The sequence below is a fragment of the Aotus nancymaae genome, unplaced genomic scaffold, assembly GCF_030222135.1.
Source record: "Aotus nancymaae isolate 86718 unplaced genomic scaffold, 86718_ANA_hifiasm-v0.15.2.pri h1tg000019l, whole genome shotgun sequence".
Classification (NCBI taxonomy): domain Eukaryota; kingdom Metazoa; phylum Chordata; class Mammalia; order Primates; family Aotidae; genus Aotus; species Aotus nancymaae.
Window position 1 is genome coordinate 51,362,668 of NW_026988431.1, and position 14,965 is coordinate 51,377,632.

The following is a 14,965-nucleotide window of genomic DNA, read 5'->3' on the forward strand; positions in this document are numbered from 1 at the left end:
AGGGAAAAAAAGATTCTTTCAAAAGATTACTGCTCATTGACAATTCACCTGTCACGCAAGAGCTCTGATGGAGATGTACAAAGAGATTAATGTTGTTTCCATGCCTGCTAATACGACATTCATCCTGCAGCACCTGGATCAAAGATAATTTTGACTTTCAAGTCTTACTATTTAAGAAATACATTTTTAAAGGCTGTGGCTGCCATAGGTTGATTCCTCTGATGGATCTGGGCAAAGTAAATTGAAAACCTTCTGGCATGAGTTCACCATTCTAGATGCCATTAAGAACATTTATGATTCATGGGAGGAAGTCAAAATAACATTACCAGGAGTTTGGAAGAAGTTGATTTCAACTCTCATGGATGACTTTGGGTAGTTTAAGACTTCAGTGGACGAAGTAACAGTGAATGTATTAGAAATAGCTGGAGAACTAGAATTAGAAGTAGAGCCTGAAGATGCGACAGAAGTCCTACAATTTCATGTTCAAACTTGAACAGATGAGGAGTTGCTTTCTTCTATGAATGAGCAAAGAAAGTAGTTTCTTGAGATGGGATCTACTCCTGTTGAGACACTGTGAATATTGTTAAAATGACAACAAAGGGTAAACTTGGTTGATAAAGCAGTGGCAGGGTTTGAGAGGATTGACTCCAGTTTTGAAAGAAGTTCTACTCTGGGTGTAATGATATCAAACAGCATCACATGCTACAGAGAAGTCTTATGAAAAGGAAATTCAGTCGGTGTGGCAGACTTCATTGTTATCTTAAGAAATTGTCAGAAATTGTCATGTGACTGGGTGAAGTGGTTCACACCTTTAATTCCAGCTACCTGGGAGGCTGAGGCAGGAAGATCATTTGAGGCCAGGAGTTTGAGACCAGCCCTGGGCAACATAAGTGAGACTCGTCTCTAAAAAAAACATTTTAGAGGAGAGATCCAAGATGGCTGATGATTAGCAGCTCGGGCACGTACCTCCCAGTGAAAGCGCAAAGAACGAGAGGACGCCACACTTTCAGACGAATATTAGTTGCTCACGGACCACGAGATTCCCAGTGGAGGAGCTCCACAGGTCGCCAGGGCGACTCTTGTGGCCGGCGTGGCGGTTTTGCTGGTGCCTTAGCACGCCAGTTCTTGGTGCAGAGTCCGGATATTCCCGGGCAGAAAAGCACCATCAATCTTAACAGCGCTCTTTTGGCCGGCTCAGTGGATTGCTCAGATTTCGGCGCAGGGAATCAACAAGTTGGACGTCAGAGACCCAGTTAGAAAGTCGGTAATTATAAAGACAACAGACGGACAAATATATAATGAAGGGAAGAAACCAGCGTAAAAAGGTAGAGAATACTCAAAATCAGAATGCCTCTCCCTCTACAGGGGATTGCAATTCCTCATCAGTAACGGAACAAGGCTTAATAGATTACACCGGTATTCCAATAACAGAAGCAGGTTTCCAAACGTGGGTGATAAGAAACTTCTGTGAATTAAAAGAACTTATTCTAACCCAATGCAAAGAAACTAAGAACCTTGAAAAAAGGTTTAACGAAATGTTAATGAGAATGGACAATTTAGAGAAGAATATAAGTGAATTGATGGAGCTGAAAAACACAACACGAGAACTTCGCGAAGCATGCACAAGTTTAAACAGTCGAATTGATCAAGCGGAAGGAAGGATATCAGAAGTCGAGGACCAGCTCAGTGAAATGAAACGAGAAGACAAAAATGCAGAAAAAAGGATGAAAAGGAATGAGCAAAGTCTCCAGGAAATATGGGACTATGTGAAAAGACCTAATTTACGTTTGATAGGTGTACCTGAATGTGATGAAGAGAATGAATCCAAGTTGGAAAATACTCTTCAGGGTATCATTCAGGAAAATTTTCCCAACCTGGCAAGGCAGGGTAATATTCAACTCCAGGTAATACAGAGAACACCACAAAGATATTCTTCAAGAAGACCAACCCCAAGGCACATAATTGCCAGATTTATTAGGGTTGAAATGAAGGAGAAAATACTAAGGGCAGCTAGAGAGAAAGTGCAGGTTACCCATAAAGGGAAACCTATCAGACTTACAGCAGATCTCTCAGCAGAAACCCTACAAGCCAGAAAAGAGTGGGGACCAATATTTAACATCCTTAAAGAAAAGAACTTTCAACCCAGAATTTCCTATCCAGCCAAACTAAGCTTTATGTGCGAAGGAAAAATTAAATCTTTTGCGAACAAACAAGTACTTAGAGAGTTCACCACCACCAGGCCTGCTTTACAAGAACTTCTGAAAGAAGCACTATACATATAAAGGAACAACCAATATCAGCCTTTCCAAAAATATATCAAAAAGCAAAGAACTTTAACACAATAAAAAATTCACATCAACTAATGGGCAAAACAGCCAGCTAGCATCAAATGCTGGTATTAAACTTACATATATTTTAATTGGATAAAAAGCCAAAACCCATCGGTATGCTGCATCCGGGCCCATCTTACATGAAACAATACACAAAGACTCAGAGAGAAGGAGGAAGATTTACCAATTGAACAGAGAGTAAAAATAAACTAATAAACAAAAAGCAGCAGATGCAATTCTCACCTCTGATAAAGTAGACTTTAAAGCAACAAAGATCAAAAGAGGCGAGGAATGACATTACATAATGGCAAAAGGATCAATGCAACAAGAAGAGCTAACGATTCTATAGATCAACGAGATAGAAAATTAACAAGGATATTCAGAACTTGAACTCAGACCCGGAACAAGTAAACTTAATAAATATTTATAGTACTCTCCACTTCAAATACACAAAACATACATTACCACCTCACACCTATTCCAAAGGTGACTATATAATTGGAAGTAAATCACTCCTCAGTAATCGCATAGCATTTCATAGGTTTAAATTAAATATTGGTTGGCTGTTTGTTTGTTATCTTCTTCCCTTACTCCTTCCTGATTACATCATTAAGTATAATTATCAGTATAAAAGAGGTTTTCAATACCCATTACTAAATTGCATTCTAGCCTGGGCAAGAAAGCAATACTCCCATTCTCTCTCCCTCTTTCTTTTCCTTCTCCCTCCTCCCCATTCTCTCTCTCTCTTTCTCTTCCTTTTTTCTCCTTCCTATTCTCTCTCTCTCTTTCTCTAAAAAAAAAAAAAAAAAAAAAAAAAAAAAAACATTTTAAAAGAAATTGCCACAGGCACCTCAACCTTCAGCAGCCCCCACCCTGCTCAGTCAGTAGCCATCAGCATCAAGGTAAGAGCCTCTAGGCTCCTAGACTTTCATTCTCCACTTGTAATTCTGATACTTAGCTCAGATGATTGTTAGCATTTTTTAGCAATAAAGTATTTTTTAACTAAGGTGTTCATGGTGCGGTTTTTTTCCAGACATAATGCTATTGCATATTTAATATACTATAGTATTGTGTAAACATATAGTTTTTATAAGCGCTAGGAAAACAATTTGTGTGACTTGCTTTATTGCGGTAATTAGCTTCATTGCAGTGGTCTGTTACTGAACCCACCGTGCCTCTGAGATATGCCTGTATGTTGTGATGCTTTGAAAAAGAAAATGAAGCCCGGCGTGGTGACTCACGCCTATAATCTCAGCACTTTGGGAGGCTGAGGTGGGCGGATCACGAGGTCAAGAGATCGAGACAATCCTGGCCAACATGGTGAAACCCCATCTCTACTAAAAATACAAAAATTAGCTGGGTGTGGTGGCACGCACCTGTAGTCCCAGCTACTCAGGTGGCTGAGGCAGGAGAATTGCTTGAAACCGGGAGGCGGAGGTTGCAGTGAGCCGAGATCGCGCCACTGCACTCCAGCCTGGCTCCTGGCGACGGAGTGAGACTCTGTCTCAAAAAAAAAAAAAAGAAAAAGAAAATGAACAAAAAATGTATTTGTAGTGTACTATCTTCCTCATAAACTGTTTTAATTTATTTATAAATACAGTGTTTCTTTAGACTAGCTTTTAAAAAATTTAATAGTAAGCAATACAGCATTTCTCATCTTTTCTAGTTACATTAGCCAGCCAACTATAAGGTAACTAAAGGATGAAACGGTTAGTTCTCCTCTTAAGGCTTTTTCTAAGAAGTTGGAGGAATTTTTTTCTCTTATTTTTTTTTCTTTTTGATGAGTCATTTATCTGTGAGCCAGCCTCTTAAGTTGTCATTGGGCGCGTGAGTTTTTTTGGATAGGTCCTCCTTTGATAGTGTCCAGTAAAGTGGCCGAGTACATTCTGATAACCCAGAAGGAACTTTTTGCTGATGATGAAATTTTAAGTTTCACAAATTGCTAGTTAACATCTCCTGTGTTACTACCAGTAGTGAGAAATAAAATATGTGACCTTCCTAAAGTCGCCATTTTGAAGTTTTATGAATGCAGTCACCATCTCTGTATATCAAAGCTAGTCACATAGGTTGTGACATAATAGGCATTTAAAAGTATATATACCAATTTAGGCTCTCTTTAAAACAGAATTAGAGATATGATTTGCTGAGGAAAACAAAGCGTAATCATTACATTTTAAAAAACTTAACTGCCTATTTAGATATTAAATAAACCACCTTAAGAGAATCTCATTCCTATATTTGGGTCCTTTTAAGTCTTTGTTACTTACTAAGGCTTCATGAATGATTAGTCATCAGTCCGTTATCCTCCAATTTGGATAATGTGTGGATTACCTTCAAAGTGACAATTATTGTGGATCTCTAGGATCCAGTAAATTATAATTTTATGCAACTGTATGAACATAAAGCTAAGTAGAAATACCTATTGTTTGCAACTTTGGTATGACTCTGAAGCCAAAACAAATCTACAAATTTGAGGTAAACAACAAAACCAACACAATTCATACATATATATAGTTGTTGAAGACAGTGTGACCCTGACATAATTTTTTTTCAATTAAAAAAATAGATATAGTGGGTGCAAGTGTAGTTTTGTTAATGGATATATTGGGTAGTGGTGAAGTCTGGGCTTTTAGTGTAACCATCTGCCAAATAGTATTCATTGTACCCAATAGGTAATTTCTCATTCCTTACCCCCTCCCCACCCCACAATTCTAATCAACATTAATTTTAATGTGACAGACGATGTTTTGCCAAAGTGAAATTGTGTTTCATAGGGTGACATTTCTTTCACCTTCAGCGTTTCTGTTTAGCTGTCAAGCAGTCTTAGTTCTTCTACCTCTTCTTTTTCTAAACTACTGCAAAATCTGTCTTCTTGTAGCACCTTCTGAAAGCTTTTGAATTGAATAAACTAACCCCAGCATTCATGGGTTGGTTATCTTTTTCGTATCAGCCTTCTAGAAGAATGTTTAAGGCCCTTGATTTTAGAGCAAATCCTGACTGCCACTTAATGCTCTGTTGCATTGGGTAAGTTACTTAGTCTCTCTGTCCCTCAGGTTTCTCATCTGTAAAATGGTGATAAAAGTAATGCCTACTTCATGGGTTTGTGGTAAAGAACAAGTAAGACCATCCATATAAGGTGCTTAACATAAGCCTAGCACATAAGTATTCTGTTGTTTAGCAGCCTCTCGATTATAAAGTCAGGTGTGGTCCCAGAAAGTGTATGAAATTACTTGATTGTGGTTTGGTCCTTTAGAGCAGTGCTGCCCAATAGAACTTGATGCAGTGATGGAAATGTTTTAATTTAAATGTAAATAGCCATGGTTAGTTATTATCATATAGACATCACAGAGTACGTTTGTATAGATGTTCTATAATTGACAAAGATTCGATTTAGAATATCTCACAGAGAACTTTGTGTATACCTTAGAATATGTCAGCACACCACAGTTTTGGAAATTTGCTTGTTCTAAGCGGGCATCTCCTACCAGCTTAGAATAGGCAAATATTGATATTTGCTTCTTCCAAACCACTCTCAGGTTTGTATGCAGGAATACACACTCATTAATGTCCATTTTCTTATCTGTTAATAATTTTGAAAGCAGCTCTTCCATCTTGTGGTCTTGAGGAAGATTTCAATTTAAAGGAAGAAATGCCTTGCAAACAGTAGATACTCATAAAATGATTTTCCAGTGAAACAGTAGCCTGTGTTTACATATAATATTTCAACATTAATATGATAGAATAAGCACTTTACATACATACTCTTAGTATATTAATGTTGCATTAGTGGTTTGAAGTAAACAGTGACCTGCGTACATATGTGTCTTTGTGAATGACTTACTTATGTTGGTCTTTACCATTTTGCCAGTGATCATTTTCAGTTGTTAATTATTTCACTTGGAAATTCCTTTTCTTTTATTGCCTGAATCTATAATGCCCAAGGAATAAAATCAAATAAGAACTATCTGAATAAATTACCGTTAGCCATGAAAGGTCCTATTTTCAAGTAGCTGTCTTTGGTTACAGAGATTTAAGGAAAGAATACTCTGTTTCAGGGAAATGGGCAAGGTCTTTGGAATGTAGGTTATTAGAACAAGAACTGTAGACTGACCCATTTAATTACTTGACTTTTACTTTTTTTGTGTGTGAAATTCATCTGTGCATTACCTTGGGTAGCGTATCCCACCCTCACCTCAAGTAAGAACAGAAAAGAGAGGACTCTTTTTAAAATAAATTCTACAATAAACGTTTACAGCAAGACCATCACATTGAAATGAAAAAGTAAAAATAATCAAATGTGTTCTTTTAAATTAATAGGAGTTATTTTATTTTATAATTACATAATGTCACTTTTTTTTTTCCTAAATAACTTTCAGGTTTGACTTTACACATAAAAGACAATCAGGTGGTGCAGGCCAGTATGGAAAAGTAATAGGTGTCCTGGAGCCTCTGGACCCAGAGGACTACACTAAATTGGAGTTTTCAGATGAAACATTTGGAGCAAATGTTCCAAAGCAGTTTGTGCCTGCTGTCGAAAAGGTAAATTTTTTTAAAAAGCCTTTTTGTATTTTTACTTCTAAAAACAGTTTATCCGGTATTAAATCATACTTTATCTTCCATCATGTTGTCTATCACGGTTCATTTTAGTTACAGTCCTGTTTCTCTGATTGTTAAGTTTTCCATCTGATTTAGAATCTCTAGTTCATTAAGTACAAGAGCTATAAATCCATGCTGTGACAATGATGAGAAATTATTATGTTTTTGAATCATCGTTATATTTTTCTTAATAAATTGAAATTACTGCACTGATTGTAATCAGCAGTTAAAATTTGTAGTGGTCCTTAGGGATTTATAAGACGTTTCTGTGTACTCTTGTAGCAGAATGAGCATTCTTTAGATTCCTAACACCTGGGTGCTACTGTCTCATCTCTGCTACTGATTAATGTGCTTTGGTAAACAGTGTTCAGAACAGTTTCTTCATTTGTAAACTGAGAGAAAATACTTAAACCTGTACCTCTTACAAAATTGAGGATCAGATAAGACTATGTGACATCTCCCTGGAGAAGTGGTTTGCACATATGAAGCGTTAGTGTTTCGTTCGCTTCCCAGGTCATTTGCTTTACGATGTTGTAGGCTGGGCACGATGGCTCATGCCTGTAACCCTAACATTTTGGGAGGCCGAGGTGGGAAGATCGCTTGAGCCCAGGAGTTTGAGACCAGCCTGGGCAACATGCTGAAACCCCGTCACTACAGAAAAATAAAAATAAAAATAAAATTAGCCTGGTGTAGTGGCATACACCTATAGTCCCAGCTGCTCTGGAGGCTGAGGTGAGAGGATGCTTGATTGTGGGTTTTTGTTTTTAACCTTTTAACTTAGAAAGATCTTATTAACAGGTTATAATTTTGGTTTCAGTGGTGGAACTTTTTTTGCGATTAATGTATTCTATTTCAAGACAATATTTTGTCATTCACACATTTTTAAATGTCTTATGTCCCCCAAGATTAATGTAGATGAAGGAGAACTTAGTTTCAGGTATATAACTTATAATTTCGAAATGTCAAGAAGGATTTTGTGCTATCTGTGCAGCCATGATATAGTGTTGCCAAGAAAAACTAACTTAAGTGGTAGGAGCTCTACAAGTATTTAAGTGACTGAATTAGTAAAAATTGCAAGCTCATCAAATTGTACTCTCTAAATATGTACAGTTTATTGTATATCAGTTATACCTCAACAAAGCTATTTTTTAAAAAAAGAATTGGATTTGAAAAAAATGATTAGTTGCTTTTTAATTCTAGTTCTTACTGACAATGTGTAACACCAGAGCTGTAATGTAGTGATCTGCCAATGAGGCAAAGCAGTTAGAGCTATGTAGCAGGGCTCAAGACACAGCTAGTGAATAAACACCAATTTTGGTGGGGATTTTCTTTTAGAGAGTTTCTTAGTTTTGCCTTTCCACTGTTTCCTCATTGTAAAATTAAAATCATGCTGTCTCTGTGATGGGTTATGAGTAATTGAGTTGAGTAATTCCTGAAGATGAGGTTATGAGAAAGTGATCGTTAGCACTCTAAGCATTGCTTTCAAACCAGCTTACTCCCTTAAGTAAAATTCTTTTCCAAGGAATTGCTCATCTAAATGCCATAATAATAAAACTTAAATAGTAAAGTTGTACTATTTACAATAGCAAATGTAAATGGAATCAACCTAAATGCTCATCAGTGATAGACTAGATAAAGAAAATGTGGTACATACATACCATAGAATACTGTGCATCCATAAAAAAGATCATGTCCTTTGCAGGGAGGGACATGGATGGAGCTAGAGGCCATTACCTTTAGCAAACTAACACAGGAGTAAAAAACCAAATACCACATGTTCTTGCTTAAATGAAGAGAACACATGGGCACATAGAGGGAAACAACACACACTGGGGCCTATTAGAGGGTGAAGAGTGAGAGGAGAGAGGATCAGGAAAAATAACTAAAGGGTACCAGGCTTAATACCTGAGAGATGAAATCATCTATATAACGAACCCCCATAATACAGGTTTACCTGTGTAACAAACCTACACATGTACCCAGAACTTATAAGGTAAAAATAAGATAGTAAAATTTTAAACATTTTTAAAAAATTCTTTTTGAGGGGTGAAATATAACACACATAAAAATGTACACTTCTGAACACAAATATTTTGGGGTTCTTGTTAATGTATCTGCAAGTAAAATCCACTCCAGAAGTTGTGTTCATTCATTAACAGGGGTTTTTGGATGCCTGCGAGAAGGGCCCTCTTTCTGGTCACAAGCTCTCTGGGCTCCGGTTTGTCCTGCAAGATGGAGCACACCACATGGTTGACTCTAATGAAATCTCCTTCATCCGAGCAGGAGAAGGTGCTCTTAAACAAGGTATGCTGTGTCCAGGCACCTTAGCATGTCTGTTTTCCTCATAGATCATCATAGCCTTAGATAGCAGCACTATTTTTAGTCTTCTTCACTCAGATAACAAGGCACCACACCAGGGAGTATTGTAGGTAGTGGGCAAACCTTTATGGAATTGAGATCAAGGTTAATTGTTCTGTTCTCTTTCTTGCAAAACTAAAAGGCAATCATGTTCTCCTAAATTCTTTGGGTTTTTTTTTTTCATGTTTGAATTCATAGATAATTTATAAGTTCTGTTTTTAATAGAGAAGACTGAAATGTTCAGAATTCTAAGAAATATTTTAAAGATATCTTACCTGTAGTCTTGTTATTTCTAGTGACTTATTCAAATATCAAGAAATCCATAAATTTGTAAGTAATCTCTTCAGTATGACATTGTATGTTTTTAGGCATTTTGAGTATGGCAAAGTATTTTGAAAGAATTTGGTAAACCTTATTCACAATGCAGATTTCTTGCAAAACTGCTAAAATTGTCAACATTTCTCACAGAATAATACTTGTATTTAAATGCTGACAAACTAGAACCTTACGCAGTTGCAAACATATCTGATTCTTTGCTTTCGAGAGAAAAAAAGTTAGTGACAACATAGCAGTTTCACATCAGGGTTATTCAAGAAAGGAACTTCAAAGTCGTGTCCTGAAGCAAGAAAATTCCATTCTCTTTGTCATCTTTTCATGTCTTTTATGTGAAAATACATTAGTAATGTCCACAGGTGTCTTTACACAGTAGAATAATGATTCACAAAACATTTCAGAAATATCTTCATCAAAGAGGATTAAAGGGGAAAGTAGAAACTTTCTTCATCATATTTCCCAAGCATTCTGTAGAGCAGGATTTTTCTGATTCTGTATGAATTTTGAACTTTGTGGTATTTTTGGTCACACTTTGCATCTGTGATCAGGTGTGGGGCAGTGGTTGGGGAGGGTTGCTGATTCCTTATTTTACTTCAACTAATTGGAGTTTTTCATAATGTATGTTTCAGTTTCTTAGTTATGAAAGGGAGATTTCCTTTATATCAACTCTCTATTAAAAATGCAGTAGAAATTTGTGATGTAGAAATCTTGTCACAATCTGAAGATTGTGTTAATAGGAAACAGGTAAATAAAATGACAAAGAAGATGAGACTTTATTAGGCATGACTCACATTAAAATACTTGTCTTCTTACCTCTGTGTGTTTACCACTCTAGTATGTCTTGAACTGACAAATTAGTTATAATCACTTTATATACTTTTTAGAAGTACAGTTAAAACAAATTAGAAAGTACAGATTGTTCTGTCCTGGTTCTTTCCTGAAATTGGTAGCTTTCCTGGAAATAGGAGGTTACATAAAGCCAGATAATTGATGTGGTTATCAATTAACAAGGAGCTTCATCCTTTTTAACTGCTCCTACGTTTTAATATAAGTAAATGTAGATGTATATTTAATATAAATAGATATATATTTAATATATATCTACACAGATCTGCTTGAGGAAAAAAATTTCTTTTAGGACTTGTATGAAATGTGTCATCCAAAACTGGCAGGGTGAGTTAGCCTTGGAGTTAGCTTTGGTGATTTAGCTCTAACCTCATGGTCTAGGGTTAGAGGAAGGCATGTGTAAGGGTAAGATTCATTTGGAGCTAATATAAGCATATATATCCTGTGAAAAAATATATATGAATATTAACTAAACAGTTGAATATGTACCATTTAGTTTTTTTTATTTATGGTATAAATATTAAGTATGACTAATTGCCTATTAGATGTACAGGGGAAAAACACTAGTTTATAATTGAATTGAGAAGGTTTTTTTTGTTTTTAAATTTTTATTTGTATTTTTATTTTTTTGAGACAAAATCTTACTCTGTTGCCCAGGCTGGAGTGCAGAGGCGCAATCTTGGCTCACTACAACCCCTGCCTCCCAGGTTCAAGCAATTCTCATGCCTCAGCCTCCTAAGGAGCTGGGATTATAGGCATGCACCACCACACCCAGCTAATTTTTGTATTTTTAATAGAAACAGGGTTTCGCCATGTTGGCCACGCTGGTCTTGAACTCCTGACCTCAAGTAATTTGCCAATCTCGGCCTTCCAAAGTGCTGGGATTACTTTTTTATTTTTGAGACAGGGAGTCTTGCTCTGTCACCCAGGCTGGAGTGCAGTGGTACAGTCTTGACTTACTGCAACCTCGAATTCCTGGGCTCAAGTGATCCTCCATCTCAGCAACCTGAGTAGCTGGGAAGGGGCATGCCACCATGCCTGGCTAATTTTTTTATTATTATTATTTTTTGTAGAGATGGGGTATTGCTTGGTTGCCCAGGCTGGTCTCAAACTCCTGGGCTCAGGTGATCCTCCTGCCTTACCTTCCCAAAGTGTTGGGATTATAGGTATGAGCCACTGTGCCTGGCTGAGTAATTTTATTTTTTACAAGATAAACTATGCAAACAAGCAGGATACTAGCATGAGAAATAAGTTACCTTGCTGTTTCTTCATCTGATTCTTATTTCTCCATGATTGAAAGACAAAAATCTTCAAAACATCACACTGTACTCCCCAAATATATACTGTTATTTTTATTACTATTATTAGAGACAGAGTCTCTGTCACCCAGGCTGGAGTGCAGTGGTGCGATCTCGGCTCACTGCAACCTCCACCTCCTCGGTTCAGGCCATTCTCCTGCTTCAGCCTCCCAAGTAGCTGGGATTACAGGCGAGTGCCACCACACCCAGCTAATTTTCACATTTTTAGTAGAGACTGGGTCTCATTATGTTGGCCAAACTGGTCTCAAACTCCTGACCTCAAATAGACCCACCTGCCTTGGCCTCCCAAAGTGTTGGGATTACAGGCTTGAGCCAGCGCCCCCTGCCTATACAATTATTATTTGTCAATTAAAAATTAAAACTTTTTTAAAACATTAGATTTGAAGTAAAACTAAAAAATAGCTTTTTCTATCCTAATAAAAAAAGACAAAAATGTAAAAGGTAAAAAGAAGTTCTTGCCACACTCAGCAAGAAAATCAACTTTTTACATACATCTCTGTTGAATGCCATGTTAGAGTTTCACAGTGAAAATGTTGGTAAATGAGCTTAGAAGAATAGCTTATAACTATAAGATATTATAGTTATTATGATAGTATATCATACTATTATTATATGTTATATCTTATTAAAATTGGAAGAACAGTAGTTCAAATTCTCCTCTATTCTTCATTTAAAAAATGAACACTGGAATTCATTTGAGCCTAATTTTAAATGTTGTTCATGAGATTGATCAGTGATGTAACCTAAAACTGAAAGGTGCGATTGACTTGCCCACAGATCTGCTTGAGGAAAAATTTCTTTTAGGACTTGGATGCAATGTGGCTATAGAAAAATGGCAGGGGAGTTAGCTTTGGAGTCTTATCTCATTGTATAGGGTTAGAGGAAGGCATGTGTAAGGGTAAGATTCATTTGGAACTAAATCAGAGAGAGATTTAGAGAGTTAGAAGGAAGGGAGCACCCCAGAAGGGTGAGGGGATGTGAAACAGAACCAAAAAGGCTGTCCTCAATAATTAGGTGATGGACATTGTATGTTTGCCTCTTTCCTTCCCTTTAAAATAGAACCCTTTCACAATCTAGATGTTTTACATTACTGTCCTATTGAGAACATTAGATAATGTATAACTAAATCTAGATAAGTCTGCTCACATCTCTCCTGGGTGCTTTTCTTCATATTAATTACATTTATTTGGAGCCAAGGAAGCTCTGCCGTTGTAAAGAAGTTATGCAAGCAATAGAACTGTCTCTACACTCTAAAATTGTTAGTTTGATTTACATGTCCATGTAGGCTTCTGCAGGGCTTAACCAATCAAGCATAGGAGTCTGCAGTATCTCTACAAGTTCAATTATTTGTCTTTCAGAACAAAATTCACCCATTAGAACTAATTAGTTGAGTAGGTGTGAGCTAAGATGTGATTTAAATTTAAAAATATTTCTAATTACATTCCTGTTGTAATAATGATTGCACTTAAGCTCTACTGTTTCTAGTAAGAAGTGCTGAGTGAATATATAAGAACACTTGTTAGTTTTAGTTTATTATAAACAAATTGATGCTTCTGGAAAAACTATGATTATGTTTAAACAAAATGTTACCCTTGTCATCATTTCCGTGTTTTGCTGAAAGCCTTTATTCGGAAATAATTTAACAAACTTGAGGCTGAAGTATTTGTCACTATTACATCTTCTAAATTAAGTACAAATGTTTGAGGTTTTATTATATTTTCTCCATATTGTTACATTTAAACATTAGTCAGCGCTTTAACAGGAAAAAAGTGTTTTGTTGGTTATGTATTAAGTGGGATAAAAATAAATACAAACACACTGACTTTTAATGTTTAAATTGCCCAATCTAGTCCAGAATCCTTATTTTGTAGATGAAAAAATTTGAGACTTGGACAAACTGTGTTTTTCCAAAAGGCATATAACTTCTTTGAATCAGAGCAAAAACTAGAAACTTGGTCTTCTTATTCTCTATCAGGTGTTGATATTGTTCAGTTTAGAAAAGGAAAGACAAATTGTAGGCATGGCTTGATTCTTGCTTCTGAGTGTAGGAAGGGTACCCTCCACATCCCCTACTGCCCTGTGACAAAAGTTATTTTCTTATAATTAAAAATAACTGTCTGCCAGGGACCACAAGAGAGAATGTGTTTATCCAGCCTGGCCAACATGGCAAAACCCCACCTCTACTAAAAATACAAAAATTATCTGGCTGTGGTTGCAGACCCCTGTAATCCCAGCTACTCGGGAGGCTGAGGCAGAAGAATCGCTTGAACCTGGGGGATGGAGGTTGCAGTGAGCTGAAATTGCCGCATTGCACTCTAGGTTGGGCGACAAAGCAAGACTCAAAAAAAAAAAAAGAAAGAAAGAAAGAATGGGTATACCTTGGTCAAAGACATAACAGTTATTATCTTTACCCTTGAAGATTTTCAGAGAGAATAAATAAGTCAGCTGGATAATTTATATGGTAAAGGACTTGATCAGATGTTTTAAGACCCTTTTGTATTATTCTCTGCTATTTAATGAGTTCTAAGGATAAAAATATGATAATGGAAATATTAAATGTTGGTATTTCCATTTAGAAGAGTGACTGTTACTACTACAGGAAAAATGAGTCTAGGTCAAATATTTTAACCTTGACGTTTGTGTTTGTACCTTTGGGAAAGCATCATCTATCTCCCTTTTGTGTATCTGGACAGAAGAGTTGTCGTTTGTATGAAGACTAATGAACCTTTTTTTTTAACCCAGCCTTGGCAAATGCAACATTATGTATTCTTGAGCCTATTATGTCTGTGGAAGTTGTAGCTCCAAATGAATTTCAGGGACAAGTAATTGCAGGAATTAACCGTCGCCATGGGGTAATCACTGGGCAAGATGGAGTTGAGGACTATTTTACACTGTATGCAGATGTAAGTACGCTTAGTCATTGACAGTCTTGCTTCTGTTAACCACAGGATATCCAAATTAGCTTTTGTTTTTTTAAATGGGCACATTTGCTTGCTGAATTTGTGGCTTTATACATGTGGCATTTTCTATAATTTGCTATTAGAGCAACTCTTAAGTGCAGAAGTTAAAAATAAGATTTATTTTATCTTGACCTTTTGTGAATATGTCATTTTCTTCTATGTATATTATCTCTCTTTCTTGGATAAGCACAGACTGACAAAAAGAAAAGGGAAAATAAGATGT

General features: G+C 36.5%; 1 protein-coding gene across 1 annotated transcript in view; it reads left to right on the forward strand.

Annotated features, from left to right (window-relative positions):
- The window catches only part of GFM1 (G elongation factor mitochondrial 1), a 52,997-nt gene that overhangs the window by 36,365 nt on the left and 1,667 nt on the right, over positions 1-14,965 (forward strand). Inside the window, exons 14-16 of the mRNA XM_064378863.1 lie at positions 6,707-6,869; positions 9,086-9,230; positions 14,525-14,685. Coding sequence (XP_064234933.1) covers positions 6,707-6,869; positions 9,086-9,230; positions 14,525-14,685 — 469 coding nt within the window. The remainder of the gene's footprint in view (positions 1-6,706; positions 6,870-9,085; positions 9,231-14,524; positions 14,686-14,965) is intronic.